Source organism: Eublepharis macularius, chromosome 2, assembly GCF_028583425.1.
Source record: "Eublepharis macularius isolate TG4126 chromosome 2, MPM_Emac_v1.0, whole genome shotgun sequence".
Taxonomy (NCBI): Eukaryota; Metazoa; Chordata; class Lepidosauria; order Squamata; family Eublepharidae; genus Eublepharis; species Eublepharis macularius.
In genome coordinates, this window is record NC_072791.1 from 189,124,001 (window position 1) to 189,144,500 (window position 20,500).

The following is a 20,500-nucleotide window of genomic DNA, read 5'->3' on the forward strand; positions in this document are numbered from 1 at the left end:
CAGAATGGCTACCGTGGGAGGCTGAGGCAACCACAAAGTGTCAGGGTGTGAGGTTATGCATAACTCTGATAGTAGGTCTTCAGTATTTCAAGCAGAAGCTCTGTTTAACAGGATGCCTTTACAATCAACATATTGTTCAAAATATTTTCTTGCATACACAAAAATAAGTATATATATTGAGCTAGCTAATAAGCAGTCATCTGGCAGTACATCTCTTCATTTAGCAGGCATGTAACACACTTACGTAAATAGAAATGGAAAAATAATTTATTCCGGCTATCCCTTTACACGAGCCCTTCTCTTATGAGCCCAAACATTTTTAACCTGTACTTATAACAATGACAGTCAGTGCTGAGGGGCTGGTAAGAGCTCCTTGCAAACATGTACAAGGAATAATATATTCCCGGAGCCATTTCAAGTCAGGAGAACAGGGAGGTAGGAGAAGTCTGTTCTCCTCTTGCACTGCAGTACCTGGTCAGCCATACTGGCTGGCTGCCTAAGTTTGGTGTAAGTCTGCTTGACGGGACTCAGGGAGACACTAAGTGGAACCTTAAGCAGTACTTAGGGAACATGTTCCTGTTCCTGTTTTGCCACATATCAGCTGTGCGTATGAAGTCACCACCCCCAGCCCTCCGTCTGCAACGTTGGGGATAAGAAAACTGATCTACTTTATAAGCAGATAAGTTTTTGAAGGATTACTGGAAGATCTTTGAATGCTCTGAAGTGCTGTAGAAAGGCAAAGTATTATATCTTAGAACCTTATCCTGGCTGTGTCCTGGAATTACTATTATTTGCCAGCCTAATTCTTGAAAGAAGATCAAATAAATAGGGTGGAAATGGGTAAGAATGCTGAGGCTACAAAAGCTTTCCCATTCTTCCCAACTGGACATTTCTGTAGTGATTCAGTGACATTAAAAATGAGTTCAAAAGACCTCCCAGCAATCTTTAGAAAAATTACACTCAACTTCTCTGCAGGTCTGCTTATTTTAAGCCAATTTAGAAACCTTACTTGAATGCTTGTCAAAAGTTTTTTGAATAGTCCAAGTCTGTATATTAAATTTCTAAGTTTTCCTGCCTCCCTAAATCAATAGTAATTTCATTTTGAAAAGTAATTACTTGTCTGCCACAGTTTACCTTGCCCAAGCCCATGTTGACACCCACTTTTTAAGCTGTACTTCACCAAATGTATCCTTAAGCTGTATATAAATATCATCTCAAAGACTTCTTAGTGTAGAACAGACTTCACGTGCGTGCAATTGTCATCCTTCTCAGAGAGCTTCAGACATAATACTGTGCCAACAATTAATGAGTAGGAAAAAAGTGTACACTGTCATGTATGAAGAAAGCTTTTATTTTGATGTGAATATGTGGAACTTTTATATATATCAGATTTTGAATTTAGCTTCAACACTTTTATATATTTAGATCAGTGATGGTTGGTGCCTCCTAGGGGTGTGCATCCCCAAAAGATTTGGGTTTCCCACTTTGGGTTTACCCAAAGCGGGGGGGGGGGGGGAATCCGGAATTACCAGAATCCCAAAGTGGCAAGCCACTTTGGCATTCTGGTATTTAGCTTGCTTTGGTATGCTCTGTAAAGATTTGGAGCATACTGAAGTGAGGGGGAGAAAACCCCCCACTCCCAGCCCCCACCACCCCTGGGGCAAACCCGCCCCACTTACCTGGCCGGCAGGGAGAGGGGAGGCCTATCAGCTGGGTGGTGAGAGGCTGGGACAGCCCGGAGCCAGCTCCTCTGCCACCGGCACTACCTCCTCTGCCACCACAGCAGCCAGCTGGGCGGTGGGGAAGGCCGGAGTCAGCTCCTCCACCACTCGCGCCACCTCCTCCGCCACTGCAGTGGCCAGCTGGGCAGTGGGGAAGGCCAGAGCTGGCTCCTCTGCTGCCTGTGCCACCTCCACCACCACTGCAGCAGCCAGCAGGGCAGTGGGAAGGCCTGGATCAGCTGCTTGGCGGGGATTTCCCCGCCAAACAGCTGATCCACAGGTTTAAATGCCCCTTTCCATGCCACTTCAAAGCGGCACGGAAAGGGGCATTTAAACCCCCGCTGGCTGGATCAGCTGCTTGGCGAGGATCTCCCTCCTCAACAGCTGATCGCCGGGTTTAAATGCCTCTTTCTGTGCCGCTTCACAGCGGCACAGAGAGGGGCATTTAAACCCCTTGACCCAAAGCTTCCCAAAGCAATATGAATCACTTCAGGAAGCTTTGATTCAGGGTTTCCGAATCATTGCGATTCAGGTCCAATTTGGGTTACTGTACCCAAATCAGAAACCCGAATCGCACACCCCTGGTGCCTCCAAAAGTATGGATGCTGTGAACCCCACTCAGTCTGCCTAACTGATCCCAAATATGGGAGCTAGAGAGGTCAAGGACCAGGAAACGTGAGTCAAGAAGAGCAGCCTGCTGAAACCAGTCTGTTCATCTTAGGTGCAACTACTTACAGTCACTTCACAAATCCCTACTGCCTAGCAGTACCATTCCCCCACAACATCCAACCACCAAGGACCAACACAATTCATGCTACAACTGTGCCACATGGAAAGTAGGAAATATATACCGAAAAATACAGAACAAATACTTTTAAAAAATGAGCCAAACACAGACTACAGTCGTGTCATATGATATATGTTGTGTAATCAAAAAATAACTTTCTAGAAAATATATACAGATTTTGGAGATGGGAGAAACAGAATACTAAAGCTTAAGAGATAACTGCACACACAGCTTTCCTCTTGCACATAGACATGACTCTTCCAACTACGTGTAATATATAGAACCATTTTATCTTTGAGGGGCAGGAAACACAGCACTGGGGGCCCTAGCATCCAACTGCCCTTGTTGAAGTCATCAGAAAGAGGGGAGGCAGCAGCCTGGCATTCCCGTATCTTGCCTGAATCCAGTTTATCTTAGAGAACCTTTCCAAGGAATAATTGATATTGAACTTTAGTTACCATTTGTATTACATTTGATTCTCATAAGTTGCTTTAGGAATACATTTTGACTAATACATAGAATAAAAATAGATTTAAATAAATACAAGTGCTGGGGACAGGCAAAAGGAATAATTTAACAGCCACTGTTCCCGACAGAGTGCTGGGCTAGGCAGTAGGAAGTCCAAGAGAAAGGTAAAGTTTGAGCCTTCACAGTCACAAAATCACTTCCCTGATTCTACAGTTTCTACTACAACAAAATGCCCATTTCACAGAAAGCAGACCAGTTACTTTTTAGCCTAGAGTGTTTGTAAATCAGTGCCCCAGTCAAATGAAACTTTCTCAGTAGCAAAGAATATGTTCTGTTTGGTGCAGAAATGATCTTCCTTCCTGAGCTATGCAGACTATGCTAATCCATAATTCTCTAATGTCAAGTCTAGACTATTGCAATGCACACTGTGTGGGGCTACCCTTGAAGACTTTCTAGAAGCTACAGTTGGTATAAATTAGGGATACTCATTTATTGGTTAGAGTGTGCAAACGATAGCCTCTCAATCCCATTTTGGAACAGTTCACTAGCTACCAGTTCAGGATGTCATTTTTGACCTTTAACATTCTACACAATCTGGAGGCTGCATAATTAAAGCACCCTCTCTTCTGTTATGAATCTGTGCACCTCCCTGAACCATCTCCGGATTAGGCTCTCCCTCCATGTTTTACAGTTGACTATTGCTTGGGCCTTCTCATTCTTGGTGATGTCCCTGATTTTATGGAATGTTCTTCCCGAGGGGGTGCAGAAATCTCTTCTCTTAGTCTTTTTCTGGAAAAGATGCAAACATCTATCCTTTCTGGATGGCCATTTGTCAGATCCCTCTTCTGGGTTGTTTTATGGTGAGGCTGTGAGAGTGTCAATAATTATTCTTTGGTTATTTTGGTTCTTTGATTATTTAGTTTTAATTTTCTGTTGCCTTCTTGTTAGATCTTTTATAAGCTGACTTGACCCACAGTGATTACTGGTGGGGCGGATCGGGGAAGTGGCATATATATATTGAAATCAAACAGTATACCCACAGAGCACTCAGTTCCGCACTACTTTCCCAAAAGAAGAATTCCTATTTTAATCATGCTTCTTGCTTAGTCAGTTCATTCTAATGTTTCTCTCTCCATGTTTCTCAATAAAAGGAGGGTACGGATGGCAAAGAAAGTGTTTGCAGGGAAGGCAGCTGCTTTAGGCAGTGCCCTGTTAGCCAGCGTGCTTCAAACAGCCTCCAGTGTCATCCCTACTCCACCTTATAGCGCTGGAGCCCATTTGGCTCTTTATGCTTCACTGTTGGAGCAAGTAGGATCAGCACTCTATTGCTGGCTTCAAAGTCCAAAATTCTTCCTGGCTTCATGCATCTCTGTTGATTTTTGATTAATTGATTGACAGTACAGTCCTAAGCAGAGTTGCACTCTTCCAAGTCCATTCAAGTCAGTGGGCTTAGAAGGGAGTAACTCCGACCATTTCTATGTGGATGATTTACCTTGGGATCAAGTGCTATAGGGAAGTAGAGGTTTTTTTCTTGCTTCCTCACAGTATCGTGGTGCACTTCCTGAGGCTTTCTTGGCTTTTCCCTGATCTTTCTCAAAGCTGCTTTGCTGCAATCTTTTGGGAAGGATCACAGTAAAGCCTGGATGGCTGCTCTGTGGGTGTGAAAATTTTGGATTTTCCACACCCTCATGGTAGCCATTTTCTCTAACCCTGAACCTGTGGTGGTTGTTTCCTCTCCCCACCACTGGGGGCTTTAAAAAAAAACAATTCAGTGTTGTTAGATTAATTTAATGATTTGTTTAGCATGTTCTCTGAATTTTTATGAATGTAGATGGGCCTTCTCTAGAGCACGATTTTTAAAAAAAAATTATTGGATGGGTTTACAAATATAAACATACAAATCATTATCATTTTCTACCCCATTGCATTTTCCCCATCCTTTCCCCCCCTTTTCTAGTGATTCCCAACAGTTTTCCATCCCCAACTTAATCTAAAGAATATATCATATAAATTCTTAAAATCTATAATAGTATATATAACATATATCTAGTCTATTTACTTGTATTAACTATTTTAATGTAATACTTATCTAAATTAAGAGTATAAAAATTATAAGTATATAATAAGTACATATATATATATATATATATATATATATATATATATATATATATATATATATATATATGATATACTATTCCTTAAATACCTATTATCTATATTATAAATCTATTACTTCTATTACACCCCTAAAATATCATATATACTCCCTATACAACCCATACAACCTTTTTATTCAATCTTATACTTTTCCATATGAATCTGCTATCTTACTCTTAACTTTATAATACTATAATACTATAATTCTATTACTCTATGCTTATCCAGTAAAATATAATAATATACCCCCTTTTAACCTTAAGTAAGTTTCTATCTCCCATTTAACAACTATCCAAAGACCACAATTTCCCCTTCATGTCCCACTTTTTCTCCACATATTTCTTGAATTTTTCCCAACTTGATGTATATTCCAGTACTTCTTGTTCTTTCAACTTCCGGGTTAACTTGTCCATTTCTGCCATATTGAGAACTTTCAAAGCCCAGTCTTCCATAGATGCTCTAGAGCACGATTTGATGCATTCTCCTCTGCAGTTTTGTATGGGACATTCTCTCACCTGCCTTTGCAGCATCGTTGTTGTCCCTGTTCAAATAAAATGGTTGAAAATATCACACACATACTTTTGCACTGCGAATTCTATCAAGAAGAAAGGATACAATTAATCAGGGCTCATTTCGAGGGGGAACGCACAGGAACGCAGTTCCGGCAGTTCCCCAAAGAGGTCACATGTCAGGTGGCCCCGCCCACCTGACTCTCGGCCATTTTGGGCCCATTTCGTCCTGGATTGGGGTCAAAACGGCCCGGATCAGGCCTGTGATGGGTGGTGGATCACTCTCCTGCTCAGCAGCAGCCTGATCCTGACCATTTTCGGCCCCTTTTGGCCATTTTCAGCTCCTTTTTGCCATTTTGGGCCCAATTTCGGCCCTGAATGACCAGGATTGGGTCCAAAACAGCCAGGATAGGTGATGTCAGGGGGTGTGGCATATGCAAATCAGTTGTGCTAATGACACATTTCTGGCGATATCAAGGGGTGTGGCATATGCCAATGAGATATGCTAATGAGCTATGCTACTGAGTTCCTCCAGCTCCTTTTCTACTAAATGATCCCTGCAATTAATTATTCCACTCTTGTATAGATTTAAACCATTACAGTATTATATGGATTTTAGTTCTGAAACCCTTCGGGTATATCTTTTAGAGGATAGCCAGAGAACTGTATCTTATGCAGTTGCAAAATTCTGTGTGATAGCACTTAGAAAGTGGAATCACTCGATGAAGGAAACGTCAATTGCTGGGAAGTGAATTAATGAAGTAAGTTTTAATGTTATATATATTCTAAGTATTTAAAAACTGCTCTTTTTATCTGTACTTAACTTGGCTGGTCTTGCGACCATAATAAACCTAAACCTTTAAATTCTCAGTTTTCATTTTTTTAAAAAAGTTAGTCTCTAGCCTCTTTTATTTTGGAGATATAAGGGGAAAGACATAAGAGCTGCTGTAGCGTAGTGGTTGAAAGGTTGGGTTGCGATGCAGCACTCTGCTGGTTTGAATCCCTCTACTGCCATGAGTTCAGCAGACGACCTTGGGTAAGCCTCTCAGCCCCATCTGTATTGTGGAGATAATAATAACACTATGTTCACCTGTCTCAATGGGTACTAATCTGTCTAGAATATCAGTATATAAGCACACTGTTGTTATATTATAATAATAAAAGGGCTAGAGATGTAACTTTTGTAAAAAAAAAAAATGAAAACCAGGACTACAGAGAACCTGATACTTAGATTGTTAGATCATTATATCACTATAACAATATTTAATTGCTGATTTTTTAAAAAAGTAACAAAGACCTGGGGTATGGAGATGGTCACTGTCAGCAAACTGGGGTAGGAAATTGCGGGCAACCCTGCCATGTGAAATCCTCCTTGCTGTTACACTGTATTGGCAGCCAGAGCAGCAACAAGAAAACTACACATACCTGTCGCTCTGTGGAAACCACCTCTGCTTGTGATGGTGCTATAAGAAGTTCTCTCCCCCCCCCCACCTTTTTCAAGGCAAATGCCACTACTGTTCACAGTGTTGCCTCTGTATATGTTATTTTGTATGTTGTTCATGCCGCATGCCATCTCTGCTTGACAACGCTGGATATTTTAAAGTAAGCAATTGAAAACAAGAATAAAAATAATATTGTTTGTTGTAGCCCTGATAATATGGGACTTCTTGACCCAGCAACTAGTGATGGAAGAGTGATTTTCTTCTTGCCATGGCAAAAGATGACCATTGCTGGCACCACAGATACTGCCACTGAAGTCACACATCACCCAATTCCCACAGAGGAAGATATCAACTTCATCTTGACAGAAGTGCGCAACTATCTTAGTTGTGATGTTGAAGGTAACACTACTAATATTGGTTGTTCACATTTACTAGTATTGGTTGTTGACTGTGTCTCTGCAACATGTTCTGTTCACCAGGATTTTCACACACGTTTATGATGATGCTTCTGATATTCTTAGGTATTTCTGTGAGCCAGTGATGCCTCTTTGTTGCCGCTTCAGTTGTCCATCATAGTATTAGGAGGATCATGTAGCTCATATCACTCATGCAGCTGATTGGTTTGTTATATTTGTAATTTGCCCTTCTTCCAATAAGCTAAGATTAGCATTTTAGCATTACAACAACTCAGTAAGGGAGATTGGGTTGAGAGATAGATTATGCAATAAACTTTGGTTGCTTTACATATTTTTCAGTCAGCATCTGAGTTCTGCCATTATTCCATCAGTGACTTACACTGTAAATACATAAGCTTGGATCCCACCAAAAATCTGTGCTGATAAGCATTTCCTTCAGCAAGGCATGACTTCTCTGCCTCCTCCTTCCTACTGTAGTCCAAAATGTGCTTAAAATTCTGCTCCAGGTGGACAGAATTTGGAGCTCATTTGAGCAACTAAGACAACTTAGGTTGGAGGAAGGCTCCTTGAAGGAAGGCTGAATCCAGGCCAGTATGCCATTCACATTTTATGTATTTACTTCAGGAAAAATTGTGGCCATTGTATAAAACAGCTTTGTGTAAGATCTGAAGTTACATTTCCTGAAACCAAAGACCTTCGTCCTAGCTACTAAACCAACTGGATGGCAGCCATATCTGTTCTTGTTTTCTTGTCTGACACGCATGCTCCTTTAGAATGTAATTGCTCCCAGTTACACTCTCACAGGAATACTTTTGTCTAACATACTATTTTATTCCAGATAATTAATCAAAAATAACTATTCTTCAAAGCAACAAACGTAATTTAGAACTGTATCCCCACCAATAAGAATGCAATTCTAATTATCATACTAACTATATCTAGTAGGTAAGTTGCTGGCCCTGTTGTAGTGGTGAAAGTAGCAAAACAGGGTCACATGTATGAGGCAGGGGCTTCTGCATACTCGCAGTTTCTGCAGGTATACTTTAAAATATCCTCAAATTGTCTGGGGCTGAGCATTCGAAAGAAGCACAGAATGTCAAGACCATTAGAGAGTCAGTTAAAAGGGAAAAGGGTATGTGTGTGGAATTAGCTTGCTCCTGCTTCTTGAGAATTTAGAGAAGTACAAAGCAGAGGTGGGTGAATTCCAAATTGTCTCTCTCTGCTGTGAATGTGATTGCTTCCAGCTTATTATCACTAAAAAAAATCCCCAAGGTATTTCACCCTTATGAATTGGTAAGGAGACTTTGATCTACACTTTTAAATAGAAAAATGAGATATTAAAGAAATAAGAACACCCTAATCATATTATGACCCATTTATCATCTCATGTAGTTTCATTGTTTTTGTTTTGGTTTTTTGTTAAAAGTATTTAAAAATGGAATTGTCCTGCTGCCTTCAACTTTTAGGGAAACAGTAAAGAAAACTTACTCTTCCACTCTGCTCCTGCAAGCATCAACAAGGAGGCCTTTGGGAAACTAAGATGGCACATACGGATTTATTTATTTATTTATAACTATATGGTTTTAAATATAGACCATTGAAGAGTTTTCTTATAACTGCCCAACCAGATAGATTAAGTGTTAAGAGACATAAGAAGTTTTAGATTTCATTACCAAGCCACTGAATCATCTGGTTGCTTTAACATTATTCTATAAAAAGCCATGAACTCTGAGTTGCCCTTTCTAGGCGTTGAAAGAGGCTGAATATTCATATTCAGAAACCTTCTCTTCACAGACTGAAAATTCTCGATTGCTTGTTTGTTCTTCCTTGAAATGGGTAATTGATAGTTCTGTTGTTGTTGTAGCCATTAAAGAAAAATGGTCTACAGGAGGAAGGGGGAAAAAAAAAACTATCATTAGGTCCCTCGTGCAGAAATTAATAAAAGAGCTGTGGTTTGTCAGACAGGGTGGATGGTATACTAAGCTATGACTCACAGGATTGATTAACACGGAATTTTCGCCATGCAGGTTTGCAAAAGTAGTTGTCTTGAGTGTTAAACGTTTTTGAAAGTAACCAAACTGGGTTGCACACTGTTTTCCACATGTGTAATTAGTCGTGTTTATAGATTGTCTGTTAGAGAATTAACAATTGTGCAGGCCGTATCAACTCACAGCAGACCTGCCTTTCTGCTGCCAAAGACAGTGGCAGGGTTATCAACTTACACAGGCTTGGATGTGTTCCAGCTGTTTAATTATAGTGTCACACATGCTGCTTTTTCTAGTTTCATTAATTTATAAATGTAATATGGTATCTTATTTTTGTGATTAGCACTTCATTTTGGTGGGTTAAACATGCTGGCAGAACAACATTGATTTTTCAGATCTCTTCTCTGTTCTTTCGGGATATTTTTACAAAGCATTATTGATTTTTTTCTGTTAACACTCCTGTGCAAGCAGTATCTTTAAACCATATACTCCCCAAAAGCTTTTGTGTAAGGCTTTTTTATCCATTGTACACTAGGTAAGACCCAAAAAAATTCGTTTACAGACTTCCTTGGCTGTGCTGTATTTGGGAAGGGTAAATAGTGAAGTATCAACTTTGAGGGGAGGAAAAGAGTGTGGAAATGAGGAATTAGGCCCCTGTGTGGGGTGCTTATTTTTAAAGGGTCACATGAGTTTGTTGGTAGATGAGCATTGATGCTTTCATCTATTTAAAAAAATAATCTTCGTAGAAACATCAGTTCTTCTGCTGAAGGAATGCTTGTTATGTTTTTGAGGGCTGTTTGGGTGTTTTTTGTGTATCTTTGAAACATAATAAAAACCTTCAGAATAGAGTTGCCAGGGCCAGTGGGAGACAAGGGGATTGGCCATTGGCATGATGTGATATCTGGGGAAACCCGGAAATGATGTCACGGCTGTCTAGGAATTACCATAGACTTTTGGCCAATTTCTAGCGAGGTGTGACATTACTTCCAAGTTTCCCCAGTAGTATTGTCACAGTGGTGGCCATTTTTAAATTTTATTTTTCTCCCACATTATTAAATGGGCTACTTTTTTTTTTTATAAAAAGGTTTATTTACAGAAGGGGGGAAAAGACATTTACAACAAATAAAAAATGAAAAGTGAAGAAAGAAAGCAAAAGTATAAATAACCATATAGTAATAGTATTAGTAAAAGCACAGCTAATATTCAAGCTAGATCTCTTAATAAAACATTTAGCAAAATGATTAGACAATTTAAATGTAACAACATTGATAGTATTACATACTGATGTATAGCTTAAATTTGTATCGATTTTACAAAAGGAAAACAGATTAATAGTAATAATATAAATATCTAGGCATACTATTTCATGGATCTCTGTATTAGCAGACACATATTAATGCCAATTTATCAACCACTTGATGTACATTGGGAGCCATTTTAAAATTCTTCTTTTCAACGGGTGGCCAGCTAATAGCCCCAGCCCTTAAAGTATTCCAGGGCAGCTCTGGTATTGAGGTTGAAATATGGCAGTAGAAAATACTTGACCAGCTTGAAATCATCCGGACAACTTTTTAAGGAAAATCTTGGGTCTCCCTTAGGGAACTCCTGCTGTACACTTAAAGTTAGAAGTTGGACTACCCTCTATTACAACAAGAGTCCACTTGAAACAACTAAAATATTATAAGAAACTCAACAGTATTTCCGAAGCCCATCTAGTAAAATACTGTTTTTAGTACTACAAGGAAGGGAATCAGTGGTCTAATTTACTGAATCCTATTCTGCGTTTATACTCTTTGCCTTCTTTAGAGGCTGTAAAGCAAAATTTGAAAAAAGATGCCCTCCATGATATCGGTATAGCTCGACAATCTAAATTCTCTCTGTGGTATCCTTGAACAAGTTAACACTGTAAAGCAAAGCCCCCCCCCAATACCAGTTAATTAAAAGCAGTTAATAACTAAGCTTGAAGCTTAGAAAACTGCCCCCTTCCCCCCTTTTACTTAATCCCTATCCAACCCAACACAAGGCCAGCCAACCCTGCTTCCTCCTAAAAATTGGGGGGGGGATTCTTAGAGGACTCAAAAGCAAGTGAAGTCAGGTGGCCCTCCTCAGGTAGACAGCGCAGCAGCAGCAGGGCAGGCAGGCAGGTAAATCCAGTAATCCAAGGCAAATAGAGCAGACCAGAGCAACCAAGTGCAGCCGGCAGCCACAGTCCCGTATTCTGAGCCAAGCCTGCTTTTTTTAACTCCTTGCAGGCAGTTTGATAAGGCTCTCTCCTATTCAATAATCTCCATTGACCAAACAAGGACACCTCCTGCACCAATTGGCCAGTCACTCCTGCCCCCTGTCTCCATCCCCCCTTCCTCCCCCTCTGCTTCTGTAAAGACTCAGAAGACCTAAGAAGAGGCCAGCCAACAGGCAGAAGTGGCATTAGCCAGATTAACGTAGATTAATCTAGCTATGTTGATCCAGCTTCCCAGATCTGATCCTGAATTCTTTGATCTGATCCAGCATGACCAGTTTTTGCTGGATTAGAAAGCCAGATCGCACGGCCCTAATGCCAATATGATAGGTATTTGCAGCCATTAACTGTCTGTTTATTGATCATACTCTAAACAATTCCCCATTTCTCTGTGTTAATGTTTGGTTTACATCTTTCTTCCATTTTAAAACAAAGACTGGTTTTGCTTGACATTTTAGAGAGAGAGTGAGAAACCTTTGATATAAAAGAGTTCTATTCTTGTTAATGTCTGGAGGTAATCTTGAAGTGATCGTGTCTAGTCATTTAGAAAATGCTTCATCTAAAAGTATTGAAAAAATGGTAGTCTGTCTTCAGTGGGCCCCTCTTTAATCTTGATCTGGAGGTGGGGAGGGGAAGAAAATTCAGGTAACTGCATGGCATAAGGCTCCCTTATAAGTTGTTTGACATGATCCAGCCTTTATGACTTCAAATCTTGAGATCTGACAGATGAATCTCTTTGAGTCCACATGGTGTGATTTATGGCAGGTGAAAGATTTATTAATGTACATGTAGAGATGGTAACGGTGATGTATGAACATCAGTGTTTGAATGAATGTGAGCATCCAGAACATTGTGAAGGTGCCTGGAATGTGAATTTTTTTTTCTGAGCAAGTCTAGCATTCTTCCTTTTGTGTAATCATTGACGTGTCCAGCATTTCTTCTACTATTATTTCAGTTTTCCCTTGTTCCAAGGATTTCACAGTAGCATACAAATATCAGACCCTTCCCTCCCTCCATATTTTGTCTAAATTGTTGTGATTTAGAAAACATGTATGCTGCCTCCAGAGAGATGCTACAAATTATTCACAGTTTAAAGCAATACAATACAATTGTAAAACCAAAAGCATAAAAACGAATGATAAAGTTAGAATAAATGATAATCATAAAACAATCCTCAAAACTAGAAGCAGACCATAAAAACAACTACAAAAGAGAGAACACCCGTCAGTTAAAAGCGAAGTAAAAAGAATGTTTTGGCTTGGTGCCTAAGAAAGGTAGGCACCAGGTGAACTTCAAAGAGGACAGCACCCCTAAGGTGAGGTGCCTCCACTGACGAAGCCCTGTCTCTGGTTGCCTCCAGAGGTGGTCCAGCAAGCAAAGCTTGGGAAGAGAATCTTTAACTGGTGAATTAGGCAGTAGAAGGAGGTGGTCTTTTCATGTCCTCCAGCTTCAAGATGCTTAGGGCTTTAAAAGTAAGAACCACCACTTTGAATTGTGCCTGGAAATGGAAACAGATTGGCAGCCAGTGCAGATTTCTTAGCACAGGTTTGGTACAATCCTTGCATCCTGCCCCTGACAATAACCTGCCTGCCACATTTTGGACCAGGCTGTTTTCATACATGTTAGTTAATGAGCTCTCGATGCTCTGTAGCAATAGTTTGCAACTGGATTTTCCTCTGTGAAACAGGAAAACCAGTTGCAAATGATTGCTGAAGTGTATTGAGAGTATGTTATCCCTCTGTGTGAAAGCAGCCATAGAGTGCACTATAGTCATCTAATCTTAATATGATAAGAAATGTGATAATCAAGATATGATTGCCATGGCGACATCATTCTTTTCAAGGAATAGTCAAAACTGGCGTATCAGCTGAAGCTGATAACAGGCGCTACGTGAAGGAAGCATTCTAGTCAATTGACCAGTATGATAATTGGGTGTTCACTGCCCATCGTAGTTGGATGTTGCTGTCAGATATTCCACGAAGCTAAAAATGGCACTGTGTAGGTGGCCGCGTATCCTTAAAATTTCATTATGGGCAAGAATGAGAATTTTAGCACTTAGTGGCAAATCTGACAGCAGAGCACTTTTTTTTTATTTGTGCCACTTGCCTTGATAACAGTAAAAATATTCAAACAGTGCGATCAAAGATAAAAGTCACCAAGCTGCCCATGTAACTTCAATACACTGTAAATTAATTACAGTTTTTCTAGTTAATGCAATTGTTTTCTAGTAAGTTAACAGCATTATTTTTCTAATTGGCAGAAGTAGTAATCCTACTAAAATTTCATATATGCATACATACACGTGTGTTTCTGTTTTGTAGTTCTAATAACATTAATAGTTTTAAAATACCTGATCACTGTTTTAACAGTATTTGTTGATAGACCAATTTTTTCCTAATCAGTAAAACGTCTAACCCTTATGTTATCTGCACCACAACCTTGTGAAGTACATTAGGTTATAGATGGCAATTGATTGAACATCACCCAGTCTTTATGGTATACTTGAACCTGGATCTTCCTGGATGTAGTCCAGCACTCTTATCTGCTGTGCCACACTGGTTCCATTGTCATTTATTAAGATCTTAGGGCTGTCAGTAGGGGGAAGTAATGATCAGAATATGCCTAAATGGGATTGCCATGATTTCAGTTCTCTTTCCCTTTTTAATGTTGATAGGATTTTGAGAAATCAAGTAAATCTCCTGTTTATTGGACATGGCTGAATCTGAATTCTGCTTGTGTGATTTAGCTCTGAATACTATCAAGAAAAATCAGTTTTTGAACTGCTGCACCATAGTCTTTTCCAAAATGTTGTCTGCTGGTTCATATACTGTCTTGACTGTTGAACTGACAGCTTGAATTTATTTGTAGTTTCAAAGAGTTTCTTGAACACAGTCTAGTCTCAAAGGTTGCACAGGACTTGGTAGGCCTGCCATGCTAGTTACAAAACTCTTCCTGAGACCTCCTATTAAAATGAGAGATTCTAACAATAAATCTGAATAAGCATAATGAAGGAAATAGGGGATGAAAATGTATGAATAAGAAGACAGATGCGGGGCAATAAACGGCTCTTGTAATATTTTGCTGGGCTTCTTAAAGAGGGTATTACATTTAAAGTTTGCAGAACCAAAGTATTTTCCATAGCCAGTGCTGCAGGACCCCAAACAAGGTCATTGGCCCCTCTACCATTTGCAGAACAAAGGACCTTATGCATGTGGCCACTGTGTTGACTTGTGTGTACTTGTTCTTTTCCCCCAAGTCCCCAGTATTTGTTTCTAGTCCTGCCAGTGATCTAACAATGTTCTCTTTGGGGGTGTCCCTTTTGCCATCCTGATAAATGCATGAGGAGCTCATAACTGGATAAAATAACAGGATCATAGGCCTTTAAAGACAAACTAGAGGAGCAGCTGTACTCTTCCGAGAATCTGCTTTCAGGAGAAGCATGAGTAAGGCAGTCTGATGGAGCTTTGTTCCCTTCTGTCTTGATGACAAGAAACCAGTGCTTTGGTTTTGGTTGCAGTGACTTCTCCCTGTCCCTTTGAGGTGGTCTGAAGGAAACCAGAGAACATCCAAACAGACAGCTTAAGGTGTTAAAATGGAGAAATTTCAAATGTTCTTAGCTTCCTCAAGGCTCACTGAGACATTCTTTTTTTAAAAAAAAGAAGTCTGCAGGGACATTCTGTGGGATTTTTTCCCCTCAGAGAAAATATTGAGCAACTTAAGTTCAGTATGCACCATCTGTCTATGCGTGACCAGCCAAACCCAAAATGTCCCACACGAGTATCAAGTGGCTTGTTTAAATTGTCTCATCACACACTGCCCCCACTCAGACCATTAAGAGGAAGGTTTACAGTGCTGTGCAGAATGGAAATGTGGCCTTGCGTGGGGGACAGCAATCCAGTGACTTGTTTGCCCTGCAGTTGGCATGATCTGGGCTGAAAACTGTGAAGTCAGTTCCTCACCAAGTAGCAGGTGCGCAGGTCCTCCTGAGCCTCCGGGTACCGAAATTCTTGCTATTCCAGAAAGGCGCTAGAGGCAGAAAGGTTTTACTTTTATTTCACTCTTACTAAACTAACTTACTGAACAAGTGTTGATCCCAGTTGTTAACTCATCATCCAATGATATGAATGATCCTTACCTTATAAATTCCCCTTGTGTTCCATATTCTTATTCCAGCAGTTTCCAAATGTAAATCCATCAATGGTCAAAAGGTACCTTAAGAGAAAGACCAGGGGGATTGTTCAGATCTAAGAGGTTATCTTAGCTTTGTTGGTTTAAATTAACGCTCCTTTCTGAAATAAGTAACCCCCAAGTTTTATTACAGTGTTGTGAATTTTATCATATGCTACTTAAATATTTGTCCTTGTTGCATCAAAAGATACCATTCCACTAGATTTGTACCTTTATTTTTCTCTTTGCCTTTTTGTCATTAATATTTGTAGGACAAGCAATAATATTTCTCCAAGACAACATTTAAAGGATTGTGGTGTGCCTCCTTGTTGTACCTGTAAGAAATAATATTTTTTGCTCCATTTATGAGGTTGTTTCTGGTGCAATTCCCCCCCCCCCCCGCCTTTTCAACTGCAGTGAGGAGAGGCGATGTTCTAGCAGCATGGAGTGGTATTCGTCCCCTTGTGATTGACCCCAGTTCTAAAGACACCCAGTCCATATCTCGGAATCATGTGGTCCATGTTAGTGACAGCGGCCTTGTGACAATAGCAGGTAACTTGAACTTCATTTCTACTTTTTTCATGTCCTCATAAGAAAATACATGTTGCCTTAATGTGTTCATTATATTTAAACAGAAGTTTTCAGTTTTGAAAGAGTAGGTCATTTCTTGGGCAGTTACTTTAAAGGTGGCAGCTTTAATAAGCAGTTTACTCTGTATATTTTAAATAAAATATTCTTTGAAGGTAGATTGAGAAATAGTGTGCTGGGGGTACATACAGTTAACCCTATGAATTATTGGCTGCAGGTGGGAAATGGACAACCTATCGCTCAATGTCCCAGGATGCTGTTGATGCTGCTGTAAAAGCTCATAACCTTCAAGCAGATCCTTGTAAGACCATAGGGCTCTTTCTTCAGGGTGCAGATGGTTGGAGTCCTACCCTTTATATTCGTCTAGTTCAGGACTATGGACTTGAAAATGAGGTAAGGGTTTGTAGTACACGGCTATTTCAGTCCATGTTGTTTATAGTTCCTTTTCTGTCCTACCAGACTTAAATAGTGACATCTATAGAGACCATGAGTGGTGGTGATAGTGAGAGTACTGAGCTGCCTAGTAGGCCCAGGTAACTCCTCCTCCTCCTCTTCTTTGGCTATCCTGAGGTCTAAACTGTATGTGAGGTTGGAGATCCACACTCTTAATTCCCTGATAAGTAATTTAGTCACAAAAACCAGTGTTGGGCCCTAAAATATCTATGTATCTATGGTGCTGGGAAAGGGGAGCTTCCCATCGCTGTGCTATTTTCCCAGTCAAAAATCATCTCCCAGCCCTGGTTCATTTAGCTCCAGTCAGGAGGGGAAACGCAGACACAATACAGGTGCTTCTCCCCCCCCCCTCTACTGGAGCATAACGCAAGGAGCCATTTCATTTGGGCAAGTGGTGAATAGAGAGGAAAGAGTTAGCCCCTCCCTTCTCAACTGTGATGTCCTCAGTCTATATTGGGAGCCTGCCATGGGCACTTTTAGCGACCAGCTCGCAGGATAGTATAATCTGATCCTCAGCCTTCAATGTTGCGTGTCGTTTGGCCCTCAGAATTCTCTGCCAGCCAAAACTAAGAAAGGGTGATTAGTTTGGCAAAGGCAAAGGGTTAATGAGAGCTGGAGGGACGATAACAAGGTGAAGGATATAGGCATGCTAGTACAAGAAGACTGAAATGTGGAAAGAGATTTTTCTCTCTCCACACACTAAAAACACCCTTTGTTTTAGATACCAAGTTGAGATGCCTATACCTAATTTAGTATATTAGTCGTAGTTCTTATTTCAAGTTAATGGAATCATGTTGTCTGACCATGAATCCTAATTCTCTGAGTGTGTATGTGTAAAGTGCTGTGTACACTTGTTATTGAAAGCTACTTTGTAGGTCCAGTTTTCCTAATCTCAGTTTATGATTTAGTTATGTGTACCTGTGTATCTTTTTAACCATGAAAGGCTTTAGCCTAGGGGTGGCCAAACTTGCTTAATGTAAGTGCCACATAGGATAAACGTCAGATATTTGAGAGCCGCAAGACATGATGCATTGAAGTGACTTCAGAGGAAGAGGCGGGTTTGGGGGAATGCCCTGAAAGTGACATCACAGGTAGGGGTGGGGTTTTGGTGCAGTATGTTGGAAGTGCCATCATCGGAAGGGGGTGGAGCTTGGGAAGTGCCATCACCTGACCTTTGACCTGGAAGTGACATCACAAAAGTTAGTATTGGAAGTATAAAAGACATGGAAGGAAGGAATGGGAGGGCAGGAGGAAGGGAAAGACATGGAAGGAAGGAAGGAAGGAAGGAAGGAAGGAAGGAAGGAAGGAAGGAAGGAAGGAAGGAAGGAAGGAAGGAAGGAAGGAAGGAAGGAAGGAAGGAAGGAATCTGAAAAGGGAGGATATTAAAATGCATGTGTGGTGAGAGGAGAAAAAAAGAGTATAGAAAAGGCTTGGAAGGGAAGCCAGGGAGGGAAGCATTGGGATTGCTTACTCTTAAATGAGATACACAGTGAGGGTTTGGAGGGGGGAGAAAAGGAAGGGCTGAACATGAAAAGCAATCTGAAAAGGGAAGGATATTAAAATGTGTACGTGGTGGGAGAAGAAAAGAGAATAGAAAGGCTTGGAAATGGAAGAGAAAAGAAGATCAAAATGCATAGATGGCAGGGATGTAAAAGTTGGGGAGAGCAACACAAAACCACGGATGGATTTCTCCTGCCCAGCTTCTGCAAAGGCAACTTGGCCACCAACTCAACCCCCTCCCAGCATTTCCCCAAGGAAAAGGAATGGAACTCCCACCAACACACACCACAGTCGTTTCTCTCCCCCCTGCTCCCTCTGAAAACAGATCAGACTCTCCCCCTCAGTCACTCATTCACATACACACAGGGGAAGGAGACATGGGCTTCCTCCTGTGTAAACCACTGTGCAAAAGATTCACGCTGCAAACTTTGATTAAGCAGCTGGGGGGGGGGAGAATTGAGATTGCTTGCCTTAGCCGGCAGCCTCCTGGCCCAGCGCGATGGCCATGTCTCTAGTCTGGCTCAATCACGCTGGCCCTGCACCATGCCTGCCTGCCGTTGGCCCAGCTGCCTGCCCAAGGGAAGGGGTGCACGTGCGTGCCTTGGCCGGCTGGCTCTCTAGCTCCCCTCTTGCTGCTGCTGCCACTGCAGCTGGACATGTGGAGCCGCCGGATGTGAGGTCCCTCGCTGAGCTATATGGCTGCACGCTCTCCTTTCCCACTCTCTCTTTTCTCCCAGCGACCTCTGGTGGAGGGGAGAATGCAAGCTTGCCTATTTCCCCCTCTTTCCCTGCTAAAATAAACTGTATGGCCATGGCGATGCTCAAAGATCTCTGGGAGCTGCACAATATGTCTAGAAGAGCTACATACAGTTCCTGAGCCACACTTTGAACACCTCTGCTTTAGCCTTTGAGCTTCCCAGCCCCTACTAAATCTAGTGTTCAAAAGCAAACACAGAAGCAGAAAGCTGAAATGTCATTAGTGCTGTTCCATTGATACGTGCATAGTAGCATTAGCAGTGGCCTAAGCATTCCCAGCTTGGAGTTGCATCCCAGGTGAACTGACAAGAATGGCTCATGTCAAGATTGACCCACATCGCAGAAAAGCCAGATGATAAAACAGTCACTGAAAATGCTCTCCATTCCTTAGGTGGCTCAGCATCTTGCGGCTACATATGGAGACAAGGCTTTTGAAGTGGCCAAGTTAGCCCAGGTTACAGGGAAGAGGTGGCCAATCGTTGGAAAACGACTTGTATCGGAGTTTCCTTACATCGAGTCTGAGGTATGATAGTGAGGCCTCTAGGCCTGGCTCCTTCCCTTTTGTCTGTTGTTTTGTTTTAAATATGTTGTTTTCTTGCAATAAAAGATTTATAACATAACTTATTCTGTCTCTCTGTATCTGAGAGTTGTGTTGTAGAGACTGAATTGTGAGCTGGGAAGACCTTATTTCAAATCTCCTCCCCTCTGTCCTAAGTTCAGTGTGTGGGTCTGAACAAGCTGCTGTCTCTCAGCCTTTGATGCTTGGTCATTCTGCAGAATGGGTGGGGGTAGCTATATAATGGTTGTAAAAAGTTATTGAGATAATGTATGTGCAGTGTTTTGACCCTTCTAAAGTATTGTATAAATGCTGCTTATTACTTAATTCCCTAGTCCTATTCTTCCCATAGGGACAGATGTGGAAGAGGGTGGTCTGTAGCAGCTGAGGGAGAGAATTGTAGTGATGTATGCTTAAGAACTCAGGTTGGATGCAGAAGCAGCTGCAAAATTTGCATGTGTGCTTCCACATGTACAAGACCTAGGTAGGAAATGTATAGGGTGGCGGTGGGTAAGGAAAACGGTTGGGCCTGCTCTTGTGTCTCTGTTTTGGTATACAGAAATCATCAGGGAAGCTTCACCCAGAAACAAAATAAACATCATTGCCTGCTAATGTTGATATATCACGCTGCCATAAAAGAAGTGTCTCATCTGATCTTTTTTTTAAAAAAAAACCTGCTTCAGAAAATGGCAAGACTTGTAACTTCTAAATATGTAGATAGAACTAATTTAGTCAAAACACAATGCCAATGTA

General features: G+C 41.0%; 1 protein-coding gene across 4 annotated transcripts in view; it reads left to right on the plus strand.

The window, feature by feature from the left end:
- GPD2 (glycerol-3-phosphate dehydrogenase 2) overlaps positions 1-20,500 on the plus strand; it is a 125,788-nt gene that overhangs the window by 89,458 nt on the left and 15,830 nt on the right. For all 4 annotated transcript variants that reach the window (XM_054971522.1, XM_054971524.1, XM_054971523.1 and 1 more), the window contains exons 9-12: positions 7,293-7,486; positions 16,312-16,446; positions 16,700-16,875; positions 19,583-19,714. In XM_054971522.1, coding sequence (XP_054827497.1) covers positions 7,293-7,486; positions 16,312-16,446; positions 16,700-16,875; positions 19,583-19,714 — 637 coding nt within the window. The remainder of the gene's footprint in view (positions 1-7,292; positions 7,487-16,311; positions 16,447-16,699; positions 16,876-19,582; positions 19,715-20,500) is intronic.